A 26248-nucleotide genomic window follows, 5' to 3' on the forward strand; every position below is an offset into this window, starting at 1 on the left:
GTTAATGCTTGTGGTCTGTTACTGGTTCTAGCTAGTATCATACAATGTCTGTTTTATCTTTATCAATACCCTAAAAATTGCACTTAGGTCTATCACCAATAGATAATTACAGATTCTGTTACTTGTTAACTTGTTAACAAGGCTTCTAATGGTAACACTACATACTCATGGGCTGTTTGTAACAACTAGCTATTATGTAGTCAAGTTCGGAGAGAGTAGCAGCAATGACTTGTTTGAGAACTTGAATTTGCTTCCTGTATGCCGGTCCTAAAAACAAGCTCTATCCGACTTTGGCTAACCTCGCAGAATTTACTGAAGTTGACAAGCACTAGCAGAAAGATTAGGCTATGTACATCTGATATTTGCAACAATATGCTAATCTGGACCCATTTCCAAAGAAGCAGGCTCAGTCGCATAAGCTTGGATTAATCAGAGTTGCTTGTGACTTTTATCCCCAAACACCTTGGTGGAAAGTCTCATGTGCAATGCCAGTAACTAAGCAATACGCAGCTTTAAAAGGAAATCTAGCTTCATTCTACTTTAACCACGACATCTACATGAATAGTATAAGTGTATAACTGTTGAAGAGCCTCCCCAGTTATGATAAGCAACTTAATAGATGCTCGTGAAAGTAACTTGCTAAAGAGCTAATTGCAGGCCTTATAGGATAGTGGTAATGAATCAGTTCAAAGTTATTATCTCTCTAAAGCAAGTAAAAAGACAACACAAAGTAAGAGTAACCTTTTTGGAAGAACATCAACCTTGTATCCGTAAACTTATCATAAGACATTGCAGAAAATCTACTAAATATACATAACCATTGGATACATTTTACAGGAGACAAGATTTAACACATATCTCAGATTATACATCCATTGACCTTGTGATATTCAATGGGATTTCGTTGTATTTCCTTCTTGAATATATGCAGATTCAAGAAAAGAAGGCAACACAAGAGGAGAAAGTAGAGGTATGGGTTCTTTACTGTGATAGAATGAATTCAATGAAGAAGATGACGATGAAGAGGGATTAGAACCACTCACAAATGGATTTGGTGCACCATTGCATGCTGTAGGGACTCTTGGCTTTAGCTGGAGAGGGCAGGGAGCTTGCCTTTGTAAACGGCGGCTTAAAGATCTTCCAAATACAAAGTCATCCTTATGAACACAAGTTTGGAAGCCAGGAAACTCAGCACTGGAGTCCTCCATTGTGTTTTGTGTTGCCTTTTTTTAATGTTCTTGAACCTCCTTATGTATTCTCTTAATAGTAGGCTACAGGGAGTGTGACTGTGAGAGTTAGATCTCAAGGATGTAAATTAATGAAGCGTAGTTTAAATGGATTTTACTAGCTGCATTCATTTAGTATTCTACCCTGAAATTTACTCTGTGGACTTTAACTGATAATTGCACTCTTATGGGCCCGTAATTGGCCAGCACGAGAATGGCATTTCATATATATGTGGATATAGCGAATCATCTTATATTAACAAAAGAGCCTGAATAAAATATATAGGCCTAACTATTGTGAAACCATTCATGTGAGGGAGGGTAGCTCAGTTTGCTGTGTCCTCAAGAAATTTGCAATTGCCTATCCATTTCCATGTGAAAGAAGAATCAAGGCACACATTAAAATCCCCAATTTGAATGACAGCAAGAAGCACATGATGACACTTTAATTAGTGATTCACTGCCTTCCCATCCCCAAAATAACTTTTAGGAAGTGGGTAACATGACTTGATTTCTTTATTTCAAGATTTGACAGAATCATGGCCATTGTTTTATGATATAGTACCATGTGCTATTAAAGTTTATTACATTATATCTTAAAATCATGGTCATGATTTGGCTATGATTATCATGCCAACCAAGATGATCCCAGTAAACTGCTGACTTGCTGACTAGTCCATGCAAAACACAAAACACTAGTGATGTATCAGTTCTGTGCACGTCTGTCTATTTTTTCTCTTTCTTTTGCCTTGCAAGACGCTTGTATGCAAATTTAATATAAATATGTTTAAGCCCATTGGCTGATTTTCTCAGGGATACTTACTGGTTAATGTAAGTAATACTGCCATGACCACAACATTTTTTACAACAACTAAGTCGATATATTATTATTAATTCTTACATGGGAATACCATTCACATCGCTTTATTTGTACTCAATAACTTGTCAACTCAACCATTCTGGAAAAAAAAAATTTGTGAGAGCAGTTAGTCTCTTTGGACTTGTTGGCAGTGTAATTGGGGTAGTTCTGAAATTTATTAGAAGACAACTGTGATTTTGCAGTGAAACCAAGTGCCATCAGTAAGGAGCCACTTACAGCTGCTAAAAGCTACTGATAGATTCTTACAGGACCGACCCACACAGCACAAAACATTAATATCTGCATGTAACACTATCCGAGAGAACAGTGCATGTGCTGTGTGTTTAAATTAGATGTTTCAAGTGCAACTTGAAATCGTGGCAGAAAAAAGAAATTGCAAATGAGGTCAATTCTTTGTACTATACAATTTTGACAACAAATATCATACACTGTTTTAACTCTTTTTAAAAGAAACCTAGTGCTAATTTTGATTAGATTTACCCAATGATCCTTCTTAAAAATCATAATTTTATAAACTATGATTTACTTCTAAACAAATAGAATCATTAGGGATGCAGATTATTTTCCCTCATTAATGTTTTATATTTTCCTTCTTTTACTCTTTGGCCAGAAGATAGGATTGTTTTTCCTTTATTAACAATTTTTCTTGGTGGCTCATGTAATCAACAAGAGTCGACAAAAAAAAGAGAGTAAGATTTATAATGTTCATCTTTATCTATACAAAAGCAAGTGATTTTTTCTTTTTGCTGAATAATCATTTGTGGTTACTTCAGAAAAGTATTTTCTCTACTGAAATCAAATCATTTGTATCTTAAACATCTTTGGATTGATAAGGACAGCCACATATTGATTACCTACAAAGTTCCAATTTCTTAGCTACTTGGTTATCCATCTATCTTTATTTCCTATTGAGGTGGCAGCTCCTGGATCTGGTTAAAAGAAGCCATGTGGAGGCACCCCCACATAACACACCAATCGACGAATCATGTAGGTGGTGATGAGAATAAAGAATGGTAAGGTGTGGGCACAAATTCAAAAAAGAGGACAAATTTTCCCCTGCCTTTTTCTATCCATATTTTTTGTTGGGCCTTTTTTTTTATGCCTTTTTGAGCTTTCAAACTACATCACCTTCCTCTCATCAGTCGGTCAAAAAGAATGTTCACACTGGCTTTGGATTGGACTTGAAGGATTTGGGACTATTTCAATTTGGAAAAGAATTATTGGTGAACCATTACTATCAAGATGGGTTTTGGAAAGCAGGAGACACTTTTATCGTTGATAGAAGAAACATACATATTACCAAATCATTTCAGTGCTAATGAGGATTAGAGCCAAAAGAATTCCAACCTGATTCTATAAGAAAAAAAAGTGGACTTTCAAAGTGTTGAACATTTCAGTGCTAATAATTCAATATTGGCCCCGCCCTTCAACAACAAACCAAATGATTTGTTCCCAAACCAGACCCAACTCTAAAGTGCCTGTCTTTGTCAGAGAGTGATATTAGAGATCCCAAATCCAAATTTTAGGTAGAAAATTGAATATTAAACCCCAAGACTATAGAAAGCTAAGCCGCCACTCAAATAGCCCATCCAACGGGAGACATAGGGCCATAGGATGGTCAAGGTTTAGAAGCTTTAGTCCACAAAAATTAAATTTCTTAGTGGCATCTTTTTCATTGAGAAGATCTTTCAACGAGCTTTTCAATAGTATCATAACACTTTCACAAAAGGAAGCTTCAATTTTGTGGACAATAATCCAAAATTAGAGTCAAAAGTTCTTTTAACCTATCTATAAAATAAAATATCAAAAGACGAGGGTATAGAATAGCAACTAAAATAATAGCACAAGATTAGATGAGGGCAGCAAACAATTATGTACATTAGGTTAACTGCTCGTTCCATGGTCATTACACGAATTAGATTTTAAACTCTCCTTTGATTTCAAGAATCCAACAAGAGGTTAGAGTTTCAGTAACAAATAAAGGTCAAGGCAGGACAAGTGGTATTTACAAGGATTTGGCTTTCCTTTCCTCCTTTGAGATATATATGTTCCTAAATTTTGAGTCACAGGTCCTCTAAAATGGTTGGCATTTGTATTGGAGTATTGAAGTTGAGGGGTTTCAATTTACAAGTGAGGTGAGGTATGATCAGTTGTTTCTCAAGAATAGGACCTAACCAAGCCGAAGTTAACAAAGGATCGAGACTTGAATAGACCACCAAAGAGGAACCTGGTTGGAGACTCTTGAGGACCATTTTTTAACTCTTCAGGGCTGCCCTTTACTTTTAGTATAGTCTGTCCAATTGCTTGCCGGATAGAATCTATGGTCTTAGAATCGACAGGGTACCCTGATGCATCACGAACATAGAATGTATTAAGAGCTTTGCCTGCTTTGGTTGTAACTTCTGCTCTGATAACAGTGAGGCTATTTTCTCGGAAGATACGAGTGACATCAGATAGCAGCCCAACTCTGTCAGTAGTGCAGAGTTCTAGCTTTAGACCCTGAATGAGGAAGAAAAAAAAATTAAGAGCCTACAAAATGAAAGAAGTCTCTCAAAGGAACATTACAACAACCAAAGATATCCAGATTGAATTTGTTTTCAGCTGTTTTTCGCAGGAACTGAACTAGAAAACTATGCTTTGTACAATAAAGGCAATGATAGACTAAGCACTATATACAATAAAGCATAATCATACAAACAAACAGGCAGCAACAGTTCTTAAGAAAGGTCTACATATCATGCTTTTAATAAATAACAAAATTTGAATCATAATTATAAGATTACCAGTTCCTTTCAGTTACTCCCCTTAAAAATTTAAACAATCACTCATTTACAAGTCGCAGATGGTAATTTAAGTAGAAATGGGGACCTTGTTCTATATGATTGTAATACAGACCAACATTTTTGAAAAATTAATACTGACTGACATCATAACCATTACCATGACCTCTAAATTTAAACAGACTGAATTGCATGTATAAGCTACAAAATTAAGTAAAAATCCTGGCCCCAGCCCAAGGTTAAAAACTAGTAATATGTTCACAGCATAATTATTCTGGAACATTTCACAACATAACTCAAGATGAGAGTTACAAATTCCCACCATATTATAGAGCACTCACCTCAGATACTCTTCTCTCGATAGCTGCTTCAAGACATTGTATCACTCTTTCTCTCTCTGCATCTGACTTTACAGGGGACCCATCTATGTGTCTGATATAATATTCCTGCAAATTCATGCATAGAAAGTTAGCAAAAATGCTAGTACAAACAAAACAAAGCCAGCCAATTAAAAGCTAACCCCAATCTGCACCAGCAGCAATGGATGGCATACCTGATAAGCTTCTGGACCCTCAGCATTAATACTAGCATGAAAAACCACATATTGCATGTCTGTCAATGTGCAAACAGTATCAAAGAGAAGCTTTGGCCTATCTTTACTCTGGATGGTAACCACAGAGTAGTATTTGTCATGCCAATTGACAACATTCACATTAGGTCTTTTGTTCTCATCCAAGGCATCATCGTCAGCTCGTTCATAATCCCTATCATCAAACATCATCTGGTGAAGCCGTCTTGCAGTGTGTGTGATCCCATGAGACACCACAGTCTTAGCTTCACTGGATTTGCTGCTGCCCTTAAGTACATTACAAAGAAGTTTCTTAATCCTAGATAGCCTCTCGGGGTCAGTAATTGCACCCCCCGTCTCCTCATCAGTCACATGCATCACAGATGCAGCTCGGGTGTTGTGAGTCCAGACCTCTGCATTCACTACATTGCATTTAAGATGTGTGAGCACAGCAGACACTTCAGAAAGTAGTCCTGGTCGGTCACATCCAGTTAGCTCAATTGCAGTGTGATCCATGGAGGGCTTAACCCCAACAGATCTCATAGAAGATGTAAAGCATGATTCTGGCCCTAAAGACTGAAGATGAGCACAAGTAATCAGCTGGCTGTGTACAATATTTAAAACCATAGAAAAACTCAACTCAATATTAGTACAACAACTCACCTTTAGAATATAATCTAAAATCCCTTCGTCTGTGACCTTATTTCCCTCTTGATCAGTGACATTGAAAACTAATAAAATAGAAAGTCACAAAATCAATTTTGATTTCCAGGTACATAAAAAGCCAAAAAAAAGGGAAAAAAAAGGACATGTATTCACTATTCCTAGTCATAGAAGCAATTTTAAAGATTCTAAAAAGAAAGAATCTTACCATCCATGAACCATCCACCATCAGAGGATATGTAAGCTTTAGTTATGATGAGGTTAAGGTCAGTAAGGACTTGTACAACTTCGAGAAGTATTCCATGTTTGTTTGCACTGTCAACCTGCATCATAAAATGGAATAAGTACCAAAAGATTCTAAAAATTAAAAATTAAAAAGCCAATAAAGTACAACAAAGAGAAACAATTTGAAAGCCATACCCTTATCACTGTTGCATTCTTGCAGGACTCATTATCAATTACAACCCTGAAAAAAATTGGACAAAAGCACAAACGTGTAAATTTACATGGAATGGGTCAGATTTAACGGCTGGTTTCAGTGACATACAAGAAGAGTAGAAAAGTTACATACCTAGGTGGGTTCATTCTCCTGAAGAGTTTCTCATACTCATCATCCATGTCATTTGAAAAGCTCATGTTGACCTCCGAAATATAAGCTGTGAGAATAAGAATTTTAACCAATCAGATAAGAAAAGACATTTTTTAGAGAACCACCACAACCAATCAAAAATAGATACTTGGATTCATAAAAATTTATCCTTTTTCTTTTTAAAACAAAAACCCCATAAGCCAAATCCTTTCAAGGAGTTCATTAGAGAGAGAAAGAGAGAGAGAGAAAACTAAGCAATAATGAAGAGCTAGAAAAATTCTAGAATTGCCCAGATACCGAGAAAGGAAATTAAGCCAGTCCAGTTCCACCTAAAAAGTTGGTGGGGGCGTGTGTGTGTGTGCGCGTATGTGCTGGTGCCTGGTAGGCTTTAATGGTTGAGATTTTTGTAAAAAAACAAAGATGAAAAAATAAAAAATAAAAAACCATTAACCCACCACGCCATTGAAACACAAAAGCTAGAAGAGAGAGAGAATCAAACACAGATTCCACCAGCCAGAATCTTAATTAAGATTGCAGAGAACACATAACTAACAAAATTCAAAGTTTACAACCCCCCAAAAAAACAAAATCCGAGGAGCCAAAACTAAAGCAGAGAAGCAAAACAAAGCAAAGAAATTAGCTTTAATGAAACACCCAAAAACCATAAACCTATGCATATTTCCCAGTAGGTACAAAACCCCAAAAGCAAACAAAGACTAATTACTACTTACCAGTACTACATAGAATGAAAGGAATACCCAGAAGGAGAGACAGAAATCCAAGAACAGAGCACGAGAAACCAAAAAGATAGCAAAAAAAAACAGAACGTACCCATTATAGTTGTTGAGGACTTGTGATCTGCCACAGCAAAGTTTTCTTGGTTCTAATAAACACCAAACTCTCTTTGTGAGGTATTGTATTTGTGCATAAACAAAAGCCACAGTATATGTGTATTTATAAGCCAACCCAGAGATCCTGTAACACCTCTCTCACTAAGGAAACAAAGTATTTTTTTTTATATATATAATTCTCTGCTTTTATATATAAATATTTTTTTTCTAAAAATATAAATATCTATTCTCAAAGAATCAGACCCCTCTCCCCGACACGATGCTCCAAAACCCTGAAACACCAAAAAAGTACCACGTCACTCTCTATCTATATTTCTCTCTCTAAACCCTCTCTCTCTCTCTATCTGTTTTCCAAAAAAACAGAGCAAGGAAACACACACAAGGCGTATTTTAGGAAAAGTGTATGGGGTGTGTGATAGAGTGCGCTGGTTGGCTTGAATTTTCTTTATTATTATTCTGTGGGTGTAAAAACTAGTAATAAAAAACTAAAAACGAAAAACTAACCCACGTGTTTGTCAATAATCAAGAGGGAAAGGGTAAAACTAAAAAGGGGAAGGTAAAAAAAGAGTAATAATAATGGCTCCAAGGTTTGTGGAATGAAACTATTGGACCCGTTGTCCAATTAGTGCTCTCTTTCTTTAACGGTTGTTTTGTCACCCATAGGACTCCCCCGTATTTACCATCACTCAGAATTAATTACCGAATGTTAATTACTTTTCTCCTCTAAAAGACAAAACGCCAAAATGTCAATAACGGTTAAAAATAAATTGCGGGTTAAGCGACTGTTTGGGATTGTTGTTGGAAGAAAAGTTGTAGACTTATGATAATAGTCTAGTTTTTGCAATATAAGGTGGGCTGTGTGTTTAGGAAAGGACAAATATTAGCTCTAAAGGAGTGATACTTAATTACTTTTAGAGCACGGAAAATGAGAGTTTTTTTTTTCATATTCATAACGAGGTTTACTTATTGAATTTATAGTAAGATTTATCATGAATGTAAAAAGGAAGTTCCATTTATCCATATTATTGAAGTACTTAAGAATTTTCCTCTCTATACTAGTTTGAAGTTATCTCTTTTAACTTATTACATGGTAATTTACAAAATTATTTATATGTCTTAATTAAAAAAGTCATGTAATTAAAATTATAAGTGGATGGTCTACTCATGGCCAAATAATGGGTTTAAGGATAAACTTTTTCCTTTAGCAATATCATAAAATGGTTTTTGTGTGGAAATGAAAAGCACTTGAAGCCAAAATTTGGGGTATAAAAAATAGGGTGTCTTGTAACCCACTTAAAAAGTTTTTTAAGAAATTCTTAAAATGAAAATTAGGATGTGCCAATTAAGAGCCAAGTAGCTCAATTGATTTGACACCTCTTGGTTCAAGTTTCATTTCCCCCCATTATCAAATTATCAACAAAAAATGAAAATTAGAATGTCAGTTAAAGCTTTATATTGCAAAACTTTTATAACTAAAACTTTACTTCTAACCAAAAAAAAAAAAAAGTATATAAAGTTTTAATTGAAAAGTTATTTAGCGCTTTGAGTTTTTGACAAATTAAAGAAACTAGTGTTTTAAAGTTTTTTTTTTTTAATTTATAAAGTAATAATGAAGAACTATGGGCAAGAGACTTGTAGCTCAATTAGTTGAAACCTTCTAGTGTTTCCAACGAAAAAATTCAAAGTTTAAATGACCACACTTCTAATTATCAAATTATCTATAAAATAATGAACTATGGAGCATTATCCTGAAAACTCCATATTAGCTTGTCAAATGTTTATCAATTTTAGCTAAAAGAGTTTTAACCATCTTGGAACTCTTTTCAACCCAAATGTGATGTCCTAGATTTATATTCAATTAGATGAGTGTGTGTTGAGTGTCCTATTGGACATACATTGGGTATATGGGTTTTGTAAATAACTATAAGAACATCAATTTTGACTAGACTAGGTACATTTTGAGATATAACTCATATATAACTAGCTATTTATACTTGGATTTTGCATAAAAAGCAAAAGCAAACATGCCCTAAAAATATTTCAGGTTCTCAATCTCATTCTACCACACTTACAGTAGTATATCACAAGCACCAAGAGATTTATTATAGCTCAATTATTAACACTTCCTTATGTTTCTAACAAAGACAACTTCTATAGTTCAAATCCTCCACCTTAACTATCGAATAATCAATAAAAAAAAGTATATCACAAATGGAGGTGTTTTTTTTCCCCTTCCTTTAAGCATGTATACCAAAAAGAAAAAGAAAAAAATCATACAAAAAAGAAGTGAACATGTTATACCGAGTGTGGTAATCACGAATAAACTGTTGTATTAAAGAGCTCATTAAATTTAATCTACCTTAAAAGGATAGTTTATAAAACGCAAAAATAAATGGTAAATAGGGTGGTGTAGTTATCTTGCAGAGATTTTTTTATTTATTTATTTTAGAATATGAATCTTATCTTGATGATGTCCCACTAAATAGTATGTTCATGTTCAGCTCCAAAAAAAAAAATATAGCATGTTCATGCCATAATGTCTTCTATGCAAGAAAAAAAAAAAAAAAAAAAAAAAAAAAAAAAAAAAAAAAAAAAAAAAAAAAAAAAAACCTTGGGTTTACCCATTGGGTATACTCTATGGCTAGAGTCCATTGGCTCTTTTAAAAAATAAATTTGATAATACTAAGAGTCGCTTGCCTCTTAGTACTCTTTTCGAGATGTCACGGTATTTGGAATTGGCTAGAACCATTCCATCTCAAATTTAATACATGCATGCTTGGAAAAATGTGTAATATAAAATTATTACGGCTATACTTTTTCTTCTCTTCCTGGTCAGCAGGAACAATGATATATACACAAAATAAATCTTACTTAAAACAAATATCTGAGGGAGTGAATGATATAAGTCAAGTGTATGTATAGATGAGAGTCTATCGCTAATTGTTTTATAATATGAAAATTCTGTAAGATTCGATGCAATTTGAATTCGTGATCTCACTGATCACTAATAGGATCGAAGAAAAATATTTGACCCAAAGGCCATGAACACAATAGTCAAGATACAAACAATTTAGTGCAAAATGCTATATTTCAAATTTTATGTGCGCGCAACATCATTGATGTAATCCACCAATCACCACTATTATTCTTATTATTTTCCTTCTTCATGTATTTTAACTTTGAAGAATATATATATATATATATATATATTTAAACGGTATTTTAAGAAAATTTGTAAACCAAATCTATATCCTCGATTCATTAAGCTAATTTCACTGTGCTTGGGAATATGGTTGACTCAATATAATATATTGTTTCAATAATTTTCGGATTTTCCATGTATTTGTGGAATATTCATTTTGAAATTTTATTCTAAATGGGGTTAGACATTATTACTATCAAATTATGGAAAATAGTTAATTTTTTTTAAATTATACAATTATGTAGCAGACTTTCTCCAAAGAGAATAATAAAGATATTGTTGACCTAATCGAGATTCTCTCGCCAACTTTGGCTCTAGGGCTACTTCCAATCCTCCATCAAATCCTCATGGCATAAATATAAAAAGAAAAATAATTGCTCTCTAAAATCATGGGTCGAAAATTCTAACTTGTTTGAAACAAAGAAATTTATCAACAAACAAAATCAGCAGACATTTAATTGTCAAAAAATTTCAGTAAGACATTTGGATTGAATGATGAATCTCCAAGCTCATGAGCTCAATGACACATAAATTATAAAATAAACATAATTTCTAATCAACAAATCTAAAGTTATAACATGTTTTTTTACAATAATTTGAGATAATTTATTATGATTGATGCATAATAAAAATGACGTTAATTGTAAACATTTTTTTTTTTTTTTGGAGAATCCCGTTAATTGTAAACATGAAAGGAGATAATGCTATACAAATCACAACAAATTAAATCAATAATTGTGTGGATGGTCCTAGCTAATTCCTAACCATCATTACTTGTTTTTAATTGAATAGAAGTATAATAATAATAATATGTCCATGCTCATGAGCTCAAGCCCCAACAACTAATGAGTAATCAGTTAATCAGTAGTAATGAAAAAAGAAATAAAAAAAGAGCCGCCAAAATTAGATATAATATGTGTAAAGTAAGTAAGTAAGTGCATAGGTTAATAATAATAATAATAATAATATAAATAAATGGTGGATATTAGTGCCCACATCACATGACACATGGTATGGGAAGCATAGTTGCGTGCTTTTTCTCTCTTTGTAGTTGTAGGTCAATATTTGGTGCGCGCACACACGCATGTCTTGCGGTCCAATGCTGGGATAGTGTCCCTCCCTCTCACGTGCTCCCATTTGCTTCTTCCACTTTTTTTTCTTTATATAAAAATATATATATATATATATATATAGCATTTATTTGCATAATTGAATTTTCATTATATCTGTTTACACCTCTTCCGTTACCCTACTATTAGTGGGGAACAATACCCTTTGCCGGGTCATGTAACAATCTATATACATATTTATGTACCATTTTGTCCTTTTGCAATTTGGATCAAACTATGAAAATGCCAAGTCACTTACTCAATCACCCTTTTTGTTTTGTTTGTGAGGCATCAAAACATAGGCCTCCAGCTATCCATTATCTAATACAAAATAAAAATAAAAATAAAAATGTGCTAGGGCTTATAAGTCAGTACAAATTATATATTCTTTCGCACCTAATTTTCTTTATTTGAAATAGATTTATTTTCATGGTTTAGATTAATCTTTGCAAATTTAAAGGTATAGTATGCGTCATTTAAAACTCTAAAAAACGTGACACTCTCTACAAGTTTAAGAAATAAAACAAAAACTGGAAAATCAATAAACTTATTAAATCTTCTAAGCATAAATATTTATGCTTTTTGATATATTTCCACTGACAAATGAGAATATATATAGCAATATTGGGTGTGAAGTTTGTGTCTTCCACCTAAAGGAGTGGGCAGTAAGTGGTTAAATTGGGGGTCATGGTGCTACATCTATGCAATGGCCACTCCAAGTTTGCTCTTGTAAGCAAAGTCACAGAGCAGAGTAGAGCATGCAGAGGCTGATCCAAATAGATCGAGGGAGCTACTGTGTGGTGTTTTGGCAGCACATCCATAAGTAGTAACCAAATTAAATGAGGGCCAAGCAAAGCTGTAGCCTACGAATTTGTCTCTGCAGTGTCATCGACATTAAATCTCATTTCCCAATTCCCATATTTATGGGAGACCACCCCCATGAAATGAAACCCATCCAAGTGGTGTCCAAATCATAATCAGCCTCTCTTTTTTTATTTCAGGACTCTATGAATGTATGCCTTGCTTTACCTAGGTTAAAGAAGGCCACCAATCTTGGAAATGACTTGACCTTCCAATAATGCAAACCAAAAAGGTGCCCTAAAATTCTACTAGTCCTATTCAAACTTTTCTTATTATTTCCGAACTATATATATTTATTTATACTCTATAAACTTTTGTCCTATATAGAAATCCATTCATATAGTGTTTTAACACACTGCAAGATTTTCTGCCCCAACTTGGCACTTTGCCACTGAAATGGTGCCTTTTTTTTTGTTTGTTTGTCGTCTTTGGCCAGTAAATGGAGCATTTAGCCAAAGAGAGAAACTATGATAGGGCAGCACCTTATCAAAGTTGACGGGATTAATCTTTATTTTTATGCATAATAATGGTTTATACACGTATTTATGTTTGATTACTTTTGTACATTTGAAGATAGAGTATTGCATAAATATGAAGTAAAAATAAAAATAAAAAACTTCTTGTTCTGATAAAAATAGTTATTGAATTTGTAATTTTTATTCAGTTAACTATAAAATATGCTTAACCCATGCAATGTTCTAAATTGCAACAAATGGTCACCATTTTACATTAAGAAAAGAAAAAAGATGTGACCTATATCAATTTTGATGAAACCTCCTCGCTCTTATCATAGTTTTTTTCACTAATAACTGGATGTACGAATTCTATCAATATATATATATATAAGAGGTAAAATGATTTAATTTGGTGAGCCATGTAATAAATCATTCACTGTAAAATCAGTTTTAACAATTAATAAAAATTCAAACGAGATTAGCTAAAGACTTTGATCAAAGCTGATCAGCTTGAAGTAAAACATTCTAAAGAGTATTCGTGGGAAATCCCACTTGGATGGTTGACGTTAATTACCTAACTCATGGTTCTTTTGTAATATTGATCATCTTCCACCCAAATACAATAAATATTGAGCTTATTATTATTATCACTAAAAAGGTGCCCTATTCAGCAAAAAAATAATCATATTTCTGGATAAGAGACATGATTTGCTCTTCATCATACATGTTTTAACTTTTAAGGTTTTTTTTTTTTTTTTTTTACAGATTTTTTTTACTGTTGACATCTACCTCGATCATAGTTATAATTTACTATCAATTTGAGACGCCTATGTTACAACTCTATTGGCTTTGTAGAATTGTAGCTAGCTTTATACAATATCCACGCAAAAAACATGGAAAGTTTATATCAACCAAAAAGAATAGTTCCCATTAAAAAAGAAAAAGAAAAAAGGAATCCCATTTTTTTGTCCTATATATAGTTAATCAAGGAAGATTTGCAAAAAGGAGCAAGGCGATTCTAGTGGCATTGCCTAACTTTATAGGGATCCATTAGCCATTAGGAATATCTAGTACCATCAACAGCTAAAACTTGGCCTATCAAATTGGCATCTAATGGAGCCAACAGTTTTGGGGGCTAAAAGCAGAATATACCTCATTAATTCATTAAAACTATAATATGTGATCAAAAGTGAACATGTCGCAATCGAAACGGGTTTAGCACACTAAACTTAAGCTAAACTTAAGTTTAGTCCAAAAAATAAAAGAAAATTATTGCTAAATATTTGAAATTGGGTTAGTCTACATTCTACAATAACAAAAATAAAATTAAAAATAAAAATAAAAAGCGAAAATAAGATTCCAAAAAACATTAATAAAATCACAAATATTATATAACTAACATGAACTTCGAAGATATTATTTTTCCTCTCTTTTATGGTTGCAAAGCTTATCCCATTGTGCCTACCCTATTTAATTTAATTGGTTACCCCTATCATATATCATAGACTATGGATTACTCTATTCTATATTCTGATCCTTCCACTATAATATCTTATATTATTAGTTTATCAAAAAAAAAATCTTATATTATTAGATGTGAACCATTTGGATGATCACAATCATTAGCTACTAATCCTAATGCAATTATACAACCATACTCATATTTGAATCAAATCAAAGTCCTTGTGAATAATTGTACATTAAATCAATTAGCTCTACACCCTATCATTAGGGCATAGTTATCTCCATGTGCTATAATTCATACTTTTAATGAATGAAACTTTGACCAAAGAAAAACAAAGAATAAAATCACTGTTTAAGTGTGTCAAGTTCTAACTATTAACTACCATTCTAACTGTCACCTAGGCGTCATCTAAACAAACATTAACAATAATTGATTATTAAGAGCTAAAGTAACTACTAATCATAGTTAATTAACTCAGTCAATGGTCAAACGACCTACATAAGGGCACCGTCCACTTTATATTAAAAACAGTACTCTTTATTTATTTATTAAACTTTTTGAGACTTGCACAGTAGCACGTGACGTGCTGCAGACCCGTGAGCACGTTTACTTATGTGTATGGCTCATAATTTTCTTTTGGGAAAATTCCAAAAAAAAAAAAAACTCATAATTTTTTTTAACCACATTAAATGATAGGCTTTATAAAAAATTAAAAATATGACAATAGAACAGCCTTTTTTTTCATATATTTTAAAATCCACAAATGAAACAATTTATTTGGTGAGAGTAAAATTTTGATTGGCACACAAAAAATAACATCACTTTGCTATGAGAGGTGGCATTTTTCTTCACTTTGAAGAGAGAAACTCCGAGAAAGGGAGAGAGAGAATAATACAATAGAGAGACATGACAACACTAGCAAAATGAAAACAAACTTTAAATATATATATATATATATATATTGATAATAAAAGGAATAAAGATTAACAAATAACTAAAAATGATTTTTTTTAATTAATTTGATAGTTACAACAATAGTAATAGGAGGATATGAACCATTGTAACTAAGTTACAAATCACTTGATTAGTGAAAACAATATTTAAGTGGGGGAAATTAAGGTAATTGATTCCAAAAAAGCGTGTTTTACATTAGTGATTTAAAAAAAAAATATATATATATATATATATATATAAAATATTTAGAAATAGGCACAATGTTTAAATAGTCATGCTTATAGTTGTTAAAGCATGAATCGTATTGTGAATTAATTTTTTTTTTAAATTTATTTTTATCGTGTATCATATTGTATTGTGTATCGTAAGATATACAATCACTTAATAATAATAAAATATAGATATACATATATAAAGAGTATATTCATTATAAATTCAAAATATATTCAAATTGTAATTAATTTTGTAAGGACTCGATTTGTAGCGATCTCAAACTAATATTGGGTTCGTACGTTGAAGGCCCAAACAATAAAATTTGTAGAGCGTGGGTGTCCAAGAACTAGGTTAACTCTAAAAGAAAAACGATTAAACCTCACATTTATAGATAGATTAGCATAGATATAACAATCAATTTTTTCTTGAAACAAGTTCAGTTCTTTGGTTCATAAGATTTTCTTCTAAGTATTCTCTGTTTTTTGATGTTCCGATCCCTTTCCCTCAATGCCTTCTTTCATGTTATATACTGCCCTCTTGATATCATTTTCACTACACACGTGTAGGTTGAGTTCGGTGGATTTCTTTCTGTCCCATCTAACACCTTCTAGAACCTCAAACCAGCAGCTGTAAGGCTGCTTTATCACTGTTTAGGCATCACCTCCACATTAATGCGGCCAGAGAGTTGGTTGAGAGGCAATTAATGCGAAAGCAGCTGCTGTCATAGATATTTGTTTCCCTTTTCTTTCTTACCCTTGGCCCCATATCCCACTTTTAGTGGTAACGTAGCTTTGAAGTATGTTTATAAGAAGGTGGCGTTCAGGTCGTCCTCAGACTCATATTGCCGAGAAGGATTTTGTCATCGGACGAATACTGAACTCACCTTACGTGATATCTATTCTTCCTTTCGTTTGGTTACCCTTACAACCTGATTTGGGCCTCCTCAGACAGTTTTACGTCCTCTGATGGGCCACAGGTCCAATTTACACGACTTTAATAATTTATTGATTAGCCGACCCTCACAAATTTAATCATCACTTATGTAATAATATTTAACAAATCTAACTAAATAACTCAAACTAACACATGTTTATAATATACACATTTAAATTGATTAAACTCAAAAGTAATAATATATAACATATGAGCTAAAATAATTAAATAATACTTTCTTTTCATTATCTTACCTAATTAACTCCATCTAAATCAATATTGTCACCATGTTTATCATTTTGTAAAACTATTTCTTCATTGAAATTTTTTCTTCATCATCAACATTTATTATCTCTTTTTGTTCTTTTATTTTAATAATTTTTTCTTTATATATATAATTATTTTTGCATTCTAGCTTCTTATAAATAATTATATTTTCATTTAATACCTCATTCATTGTATAGAAAAAAAAAATTACAAATACAAAAGTGAAATGTCAAGTATATAGTCCACATTTTGTAGGAGAAATAAAGAATGGGGGAAAAACAAAAACTCATAAACATGTTATTTTATTGGGTTCAATCAAGTAGCCCTATAATTTTGTGATAAAAATAAGTCTAATAGCTTATTGGATTCAAATAAAAGCTAGCACAAATTTTAACCAAATTTTTTTTTTTTTTAAACCCACATGCCTACCTACATTTAAACAATCAGTATTTAGTTTATCGCAATAACAAACTTTGAGAGTTTTAAAAATTTCTGCTTTTAAAAAAAAAAAAAAACTAATTTATATTGAATTAATGACTTTGGGAGGCACGAATAGGGTGAAACGTTGCCAACTTACACGTCGGCAAACCCAAATGAAGAGGTTGGAGTGCTTTTTTATTATCTATTTTTCCTCTTTTTATATATGGGGTTTACTTCAATAATGAAAAGTGGGTTAGGTTAATTAATGGACCCCCATTTTAAGGAACGGGGTCCTTGCCAGGAGAGGTAGGTAGACAAAATTCTTGTTTCTTTTCTGTTGTTAGACAAATATATTATTATTATTATTATTTTTTGAACGGAGACAAATTAAGAGCTAAGCTTTTTGTCAAATCTGTCACTTAGCTGATAGATGAAAAGTTTTGCAAAAATAATGAGTTTCTATCCTATGCTAGTTGATCAGGTATGGGACAAGACAAATCGTGTTTGGTGAGGATTGAGGTCTCAAGAATATTTAGAATATTCTATGGATCCATTATAATCCTATCTATCTATTGTTTAATTAATACAAATGTTTCAGATTATACCCTATATATTTTTTTTGCTAAAGATTATACCCTATATATTAATTTTTCAAAATATTTGAGTTTTATAATCTCTCATTAACAATTAATCTATCTAATGATATTTGAAAGGATTTTGAAGGGTTCTTTAATGAAATTATAAATAAAAAGAGGGCTTTAATTTGCTGTAGGACTAGTCAAACTTTTTTTTTTTTAATTTGTTGAAAATTTTAAGAATAGGATCTTCGTTTTTTTTTCAAAGGACTTTCTAATAAATTTAAGTCCTTATATGGTAGGATAATTTTTAATTATAATCTGTAATAAATATTTTTGTTTGAAAAATAAGTTTTATGGAGTCTTTAATTAACGTAGTCCAGAAGTTGTACTACAAAAGAAATTTACTATGAATAAAATTTTAGTCTAATATTCTCTTCTCTCTCTCTCTCTCTCTCTCTCTCTCTCTCTTCTTTTTTCTTTTTCATATAATCATATTTCTTTTTCCTTTTCCTTTTGAGTAGGTATTCTTTAAACAGGAGTAATATATAGCATTTTGAGTTTTCGTTATGCATTAGAAGGTTTTGGATCTTAAATTCAATTTTGAATTGGTGTAAAATTATATAATTACAACTCAATATTAGTGTGTCAGTCATTGATTTTGAGGAGATTTCAAACTAAAAGAGAGACAATACTATTTGATTCATACAGGTGTGCATTATGCATTCAACCCACAACCTTGATGAACTCACCCCATCCAACATAACTGGACATCTTTTTTATTAAAAAAATAAAAAATAAAAAATCGCTTATTGGTGAATTGTAATTTTTTTTAAAGCTTGAAATAAATGGGGTTGAATTCAAGTTGACAAAACTTTAAACTCAAATAACTCGATCCAACATAACTCAATATTTTAAATTTCTTTTTGATTTTTTTTAAATGTGTGCTTAACGTGACGAATTATTGAGGACCTCAAGTTAATTTTTTTCATTTAAAAGAAATATTTTTTTTAACAAAATAAATTTTAATATATTAAAAACTCTATATTATCATAGAACACTAAAAAAATCTTTATCCTAAAGTAGACACTTTAACTTTCTTTGTATGATTAATATATATATATATATATATATATCCTCCCCCACTTTTTTTTCGTGTGTGAGAATGTTAACATGTTTGTACAGTAAGAAAGACTGAATTTTTTATTGGTTGTTACAACAACTTCTTTGAGAAAAAGAAGAAAATAAAAGAAGATTAATGCATGTTCATTTTATAGAAGCTAGCATGACTTTCTAAAGCCTTTTTTCATAATTTCCTTCGAGGATAGAGGACTCGTATTCCTTCCATTTTTGCTTTTAAATCTCTCTCTCTCTCTCTCTCTCTTAAGGTTAAACTCAAAACTTCCGTTTTGTTCATTACTAAAAACTACGTATACTCATATAACTTGAGTTTGTCTAAAAGTCCAAATCTAAAAAATAGTAAAATGAAATGAAGACAGTAGTGAGTTTATTAAGCTTTAACATTATCGTCTCCTCTCTCAATAGCCACCTCGGCTAGGTCTGGGTCTGGTGGATTAATGTCACCTCACTTGCTTGGTTTTCTGTCGGCAAAGAAAGTAATAATTTTAAATAAGAGTTCCGTGCATGTGCAATCCTTATTAACAAGACCAACACAAAATGAGCATCAATATTCATTTCCAATAAACCTTGAGATCTATAAATTTGCATCACTCTAGCTGGAACTTCTTCACATATATCTACTTTGACTGTACTTTTTAATAAAGGATAAAGAACAACCAGAAACTGCACGATTAGTTCTATCAAACATCAAATTCGGTGTGCTCTTTAGATTAAAGTTTGATGCCCTATGTTAAAAATCAATTGATTTGATTTGGCCTGATTCTGAAAATATTCTCATTTTAATTGAGACAACAAGTACCCTATCAAATCATATTTTTTATGTAATTATTTTTTTTAATTAAGTCTAATTTGATATGGTGGAGGACATGTTATTATTTCTCTCACAGTAATGGAAATATATCACATTTGAGTTGAAGATTGGAGGGGGTTATTAACATGTAATAAGCTGTGCATCTTAAACCCATCTTGTTTACTTGTATAGCACATAAACTTGTACTACACACTCTACCGCCTATATAAAAGAACTCATGTATATTTTATTACTTGAAAAATACGATATATTCATTCAGCATTTTTAACAATGCTAACTTAACCCTTGGAGTATGCTCAATCAACCTAACTAGTTGGCATTGGTTGTGCGAAAGGTTTAGGTGTTTTCTTCCTTAACAGATAGTTGGACTTTGGCCAAAGTTGTCTATGTTTGGTCTAACCAAACGTCCTTATTGCAGTTTCATCTCTCTCAAATCACCCACCTACATGGACCATTATCATCATTTCTAAATTTCAAGTACTGACAGAGGAAGACATTAAATCATGGGAAAGATTTAATTTTACCGACAAGCAGGGTACCACCTAATTAAAATCGTTTCCCCCTCCTAGTGGTGGAGGTTATACAAAGCTGAGTTCAATATTACGGATCAATCAAAACTCTTTGGAGATCCATTTCAAATATTTTAATGTTAAATTTCTTGTACTCTATATGATTCATGTGCCCTTGAAAAAAAAATTCAACTATGCGAATTTTTATTTATTCTCTAAATAGCATTAATTCTTAAGGACTATAATTTATGTTTTGTAAGCTCATGGTCCTCACTTTGCTCTCTCATCTTAAAGTTAAAAATCTACGCTTGAGAACCAAATGATTCTAAAAGGGGGAAAAGGGTCAATTAAACATGAATAGTGAAAGTTTTGTATCAATCTTGCAATACAAATATTTTTTTTAAAAAAATTCCAAATAATTAAAAGGCATGATGAAGAATCCGTATATTTGATAGAAAAATTACTAATAATTTAAATCTTCTTGTTCAAGTAAGATTTACATTATAAACTAAAGAAATGTATATAATATTTGCATAAACAATATTCAATATTGTATATTGTTTATGTAAATATATATATACTTGTATGCAATTTATATGAACAATAAATGTAAACCAATAATAAGTATCGTATTTGATAATGTTTTTTTTTTTTTTTAAATACTTGGTAGAATTTATATCGAGCATCACCTACTTTCCCTCTCATGCTTTGGGCAAAAAAAATTAAAAATGAGAGGCAAGTAGATGTAGATATAAGGTATGAGGTAGTGAAGAAGCAGAGTAGTAGTAGTAGTAGTAGTTTCATTTTATCTTTATTGAAGAAGGGTTTAGAGAAAAATGACAAAATTAATGGGAGACGGAATAGATGCACAGCCACAGAGAGTGCTGGTTCAGTGCTTGATCAGTGCATATATATGCACGCTAGTGCTGCTCCTTTGTACACAATCAGTTGTATATACTGATATATACTTTCCATTGGCATTTGGGAAAAGGAAATACACAGTAGCAGCTAGTTCTAGAGTAGTAAAGCCATATTTATATATTTAAAGCATTGTTATCAGGTTGATCGAGGCCTTATTAATTAGCCAAACGAATACATAAATAAAGACTTAATAATTTCATAGTTTGGTTTGGAACTTTGGGGGCGAGAATGAGAATGAGAATGAGAAGATGACGATGAAAGTGAAGGATGAAGAGAAAGTGGTCCCCATGCAGCAGCGTCCCGTCATTTGTCAATATTTGTGGCGTATCATCAGTAGAGTCAGTCTCAGTACTCGGTAGAGTGGAGGCGATCGAGTGAGCGTGACTGAGGTCTGAGTTGTGTGTGTCTCTCCACGTTTCGAACCATGCTCGCCGGCCCCCACGTTCGTGTTCGTGTACGTATTTTAAATCAAAAGTACTGGGTCACGTTCCTCCTTTCACTACTTTTTTTTTTTTTTTTTAACTTAATTATAGTCCCCACACGCTCTCACCCTCAACTCTCATATATTGGTCCCCCTCAAAGAAGTAGTACCCAGAGTGTTTGGCGGAGATAAGAGGACTTTGAGGAAGGGGAGAATTAAAGAAGAAAACTATAACTTTTAGATTATAATTTCGTTGGAAATTAAAGAGATGTTGTTTAAAGAATGGGAGGAGGAGTTAGCCCAAGTTCTTATGTATTGGTCTATGGATTTAAGTGAACAAGAAAAGGTTCTTATCTTACATTTGGTAGGATTAAAGGAAAGAAATTTAGTTTTTGTGATAGACCTATAATCAAACATAAAGAGTACTCTAAGACTCAAGTTAGTAATCTTACAACATAAAAATTCTCTTTTTAGCCTATATGTTGCCCATAACTCACTCTAGTTAAGATGTCATGAATTTATAGACTTCTTGGTTATGTATATTGCTCTTCAATTATAGGCATTACCTTTTCTATCTCTTATCTCAACCAAAAAAAAAATAAATAAATAAATAAAATTATAGGCATTACCTTCATTCAAATGGGTGTTGATATCATGGGTGAGATAGATGGAATTACCTTAATTTTGGACAAGATTCTCAGCTTTTAGCTGTTGTAGAATGTTTAAGTCTTTCTATTTCCACATTTTCCATTCAAGGAGTACGTAGCTCAACTATAATAGTTGTGCTCGTTTATGAAATTTTGCAATTGTTCTTGAGTTCCATGCACAAATTCACTTGGTTTTCAAATCATTGCTTTGTTTGAAGGACCATGAATGGCTAGAATAGTGAGGATAATTGGGCTATGTGTTTTGAATTCAGAACGTAAAAATTAATAGATATCCTAAGAAAATTGGTTTATTAAATATTTTTAGAAAATTTGTCCCATAATGAATTTCACCTTTTTGAAACTTTTGCTTTTTTTTTTTTTTTTTTGGGTAAAAAAAATTATAGCTTCAAAAAATACCCTCCATATTCTTATAATATATTTATTATGAAAAAATAAGTTTTTAAAAAATATTTTCTTTAAATTTGATGAGGGTCTATATATATTCATAAATTAATAAAAATTATTTTTCAATCTTCTCACTTTACCAACAATCCTATTAATTCCTACCAAATATATAAAAATAAAAATTGGTATATATATCATCGATCTCATTAAAAAAAAAAAAAAAGGGTGTATAATTTTGATACCCTTGTTATATATCCATATATACTATAACTTGAAATAAACGAAATAACATAATCCGAAAAATAATTCCTCTCCTCTCCTATCCTTCCACGCAAGTATATTGCATAATATCCAAAGGTAAAACCAAAAAGTTCAAATCAAAAGAATCAGAATGATGAAGAAGACAGAAAAAGGTAGACAGACTCAGTGGAAGATGGATGGATCCAGCTGTACATAATATTGTACACTTTGGTACGGTACTGCCCAGGTACTGGTGGTGTAAAGGAACTTGACAGCTATCTCCATTTGTTTGTGGCTTGGGTGGGGCGCCAATCTCACATTTTTTAAATCCAATATGGGTTTGGTAAATTTAGAGCGGACCTCCATTTACTATTTCACATCTAAAATTTTAAAAATATTGTTTGAGAAAAAAGAAATAAAAGAGAAGAGAGAAATATGATTTTTTATATTATTTGATATTGTAGTTTATATTATTTTAATAAATTGTATATAAAAATAAAAAATAGAATATTGGATAAGTTGTAAAATAAGTTGATAAAATAAATTGATAAAATAAAATAAAAAGTAAGTTTTGAAGTTGTAAAATAAAACTTTTTGAAATCTTACATAAAATTTATCAAGAATTAAAAAAAGGGTTAAAAAGTTTGATAATTTTTTCATTTTTTTATAAAAATTTTTGAAAAATAATTTCCTAATATATATGCATGCTATAAAGGCATTCATCAGTAAAAACCTTAAAATAATTAACCTTTTTAAATCGACGGCGATTTTAAGAGTGAGAGTGAGAGAGTCCGTGTCGGTTTTGCTGTCTGAATCTGAAAGTTGATAGATTCCTCTCATTACTACGTACATTATTATTATTATTTTTATTTTTATTTTCTCCGACACAACGTATGAGAGATTCATTGGAACAAAGATTTTCATTTATACTTTGATTGATTTGATCTCTCAAATCCCCATTTCAGTTGAAACAAAGATTTCATTGGGACTTGATTCTCAAAAAAAAAAAGATTTCATTGGAACTTTAATTCCTTCCACCAATTACATTACCATGCATGCTGCATTTGCTGTTTAACACAAATCTCAAAATGATTAGGCGTAATTCGTTGGGCATTGTTTTTATTTTCAGGTTGAATAGCTTCATTCTATACCTATTCATACTAATGTTCCTACACTTTTGGAACTTGCGCTAAATTTGGATTCACTTATTTCTATTTTAACAATATTATTTTCATATTAATTCACTATTTTTTTTTTCCTGTCATAGCCGATCATTTTAAGATTATAACAAAATTTGTGACACAAAACTAATGTTCTTAAACCTCTTATCTAAACTTTATTTGTTTTGTTTTTGTGTAAACTTTCATACAAAGTATTACAAGTAAAGTAGTCAGGTGGTTTTAGTTTGGCTACAAAAAATTAAATATTTTGATACTAATTAATAATAGCATACTGATTCGATCATATATTAGCCTAAGTAAATTAAGATAATGTATTAACTTAAATAACATGTTTTAGATTTTTTTTTAAAATAATTATTTTTCTTGTACCAATCCAACATCTAAAAAATCCTCAATTCATGTTGGTACTGATTGATAATTTATCTAGTACATTTTATGGGGTAACGCTAACCCTTACTGATTTAAGAGTTGATACGGTACATATCAACTGGTATCAATGCATAATCGACGACTTTGATTACAAAAATGTTTGTTTCCTTATAACATGAACTTCTATAATTATGCAATTCAAAGATTTGAATTGTTCAATGGTTAGATCACACTACATTTTCAAATGAAACACGTGTATTTACATATATGAATGGTTTGGATTCATTCGTATATTATAGAAAAGAATATTATTGAGAACTTATATATGCTGTGTAGCCCAATCTTTGAACACAAATAATTGCTATAAATTTGGGGCATGTTAGAATGCTCCCTTAGGGTGTGTTTGTTTGGAAGTGAAATAAGGTGGATGGAAAATTTTAAAGAGAAAATGGAAAGGAAAACTTTTTTGAGTGTGTTTGGTTGGGTGGGGAGGAATGAAAATAAATGGTGGGATCTAGATATTTTCTCTCCAGGCCCACAAAAAGTTTTCTCTCCCAAATAGAGAGAAAACTGAAGGGAGAAAATAGAGTTACTTAATAAACAAAAAAGCTCATGTCCAGTCCATATCTTCTTCTTCTTCTTCTTCTTTTATTTTTTATTTTTTATGTTTTCTATATGGAATAAGGACCAAAGATACCTGCTTTTTTTAAATTTGTGGCAGTTTGAATGAACTAGATTCTGTTCATATAAGGAATTTTCTTCTTTTACAAGAGCCCATATATAAATACTTGCAGAAAGAATTGAAGTCCCACAATGTTCATTGTCAATCATAGTCATTGTTTAAAATTTTTAGACAAAATGAAAGGAAAAATATTTTTGCACACATACACCTTAATGCACATACTCTTACGCACAATTGAAATCATGATTTTAAATTTTAATCAAATAAAAGCACGATTTTAGTTGCTTTTTTTAGTTGTGTGTAACATATGTGCATTAAGGTGTGTAATAAACATTACTTTTTATCAAATTCCTAATTTCAATTCAAGCATTCTTTGTTTAGAAGAAAAAGAAAGCGCCTGTTTCATCTATAAGCCCAACACATGGTACCTATATATAGCTTAGTTGTGATCTCTTAGACATGACGTATAGGGCACGTCAGGCCTAAGAAGTAAGAACCCATATAGTACTGTTCCGAAAATTTGGTGTTACCTGACTAATAATAGACTTACCAACTAAGAAAACAAACACATGTTGTAAAATTAACTCTGTTTTTCTCTTAAAAGTTCGCTTGGTACTTACGGGAAACCAAAGAAATTAAATGGTGCTACGTAATGAAATCCTGTATTTAACACACAAAGAAAAAACCTCTCGAAGTTTATTAATTTGAGAGACAAATCCAGTTGAAGTTTGGTAGTAAAGATTTGTTAGTTGAGAGTTGGGTATGATATGATTTAATCTTTTTAGTAGTGTTGTCGTTCTCTGAGGGCAAATTTAATTAGTATTTGTATATGTGTGGCCTCAACAATAACAACAACATGTACTTTTGTAAGTTTCTTTCATGCTTAATTTTCATCATGTGTTGTGTGCCAA

General features: G+C 31.6%; 2 protein-coding genes across 3 annotated transcripts; both read right to left on the minus strand.

Moving 5' to 3' along the window:
• Nucleotides 1-677: 677 nt before the first annotated feature.
• On the minus strand, nucleotides 678-1457 carry LOC126716464 (uncharacterized). Its single transcript, XM_050417291.1, has one exon. It carries the CDS (start codon nucleotides 1206-1208, stop codon nucleotides 891-893), a length of 318 nt encoding a protein of 105 aa, XP_050273248.1. The 5' UTR covers nucleotides 1209-1457; the 3' UTR covers nucleotides 678-890.
• A 2503-nt stretch (nucleotides 1458-3960) lies between these two features.
• Nucleotides 3961-7904, minus strand: LOC126719076 (ACT domain-containing protein ACR4-like). Of its 2 annotated transcripts, XM_050421635.1 has the most exons (8): nucleotides 7538-7901; nucleotides 6689-6773; nucleotides 6538-6583; nucleotides 6326-6440; nucleotides 6118-6185; nucleotides 5440-6030; nucleotides 5228-5332; nucleotides 3961-4605 (listed from the first exon to the last, which is right to left on the minus strand). In XM_050421635.1, the coding sequence occupies exons 1-8, from the start codon at nucleotides 7539-7541 to the stop codon at nucleotides 4264-4266; spliced, it is 1356 nt and encodes a 451-aa protein (XP_050277592.1). In that variant the 5' UTR covers nucleotides 7542-7901; the 3' UTR covers nucleotides 3961-4263. The 2 variants fall into 2 exon arrangements, with proteins under 2 accessions (XP_050277592.1, XP_050277591.1); XM_050421634.1 differs by having other exon boundaries at nucleotides 5440-6185; nucleotides 7538-7904.
• Between the last annotated feature and the right edge of the window lie 18344 nt (nucleotides 7905-26248).

This window comes from Quercus robur, chromosome 3 (assembly GCF_932294415.1).
Source record: "Quercus robur chromosome 3, dhQueRobu3.1, whole genome shotgun sequence".
Taxonomy (NCBI): Eukaryota; Viridiplantae; Streptophyta; class Magnoliopsida; order Fagales; family Fagaceae; genus Quercus; species Quercus robur.

Coding starts and splice junctions, on each gene's coding strand:
- LOC126716464 (XM_050417291.1), bottom strand. CDS start 1,208: ATGGAGGACTCCAGTGCTGAGTTTCCTGGCTTCCAAACTTGTGTTCAT.
- LOC126719076 (XM_050421634.1), bottom strand. Junction 6,441..6,537: donor AGAATGCAACAGTGATAAGG/GTATGGCTTTCA, acceptor TTTATGATGCAG/GTTGACAGTGCAAACAAACA. Junction 4,606..5,227: donor TCGAGAGAAGAGTATCTGAG/GTGAGTGCTCTA, acceptor TTCCTCATTCAG/GGTCTAAAGCTAGAACTCTG.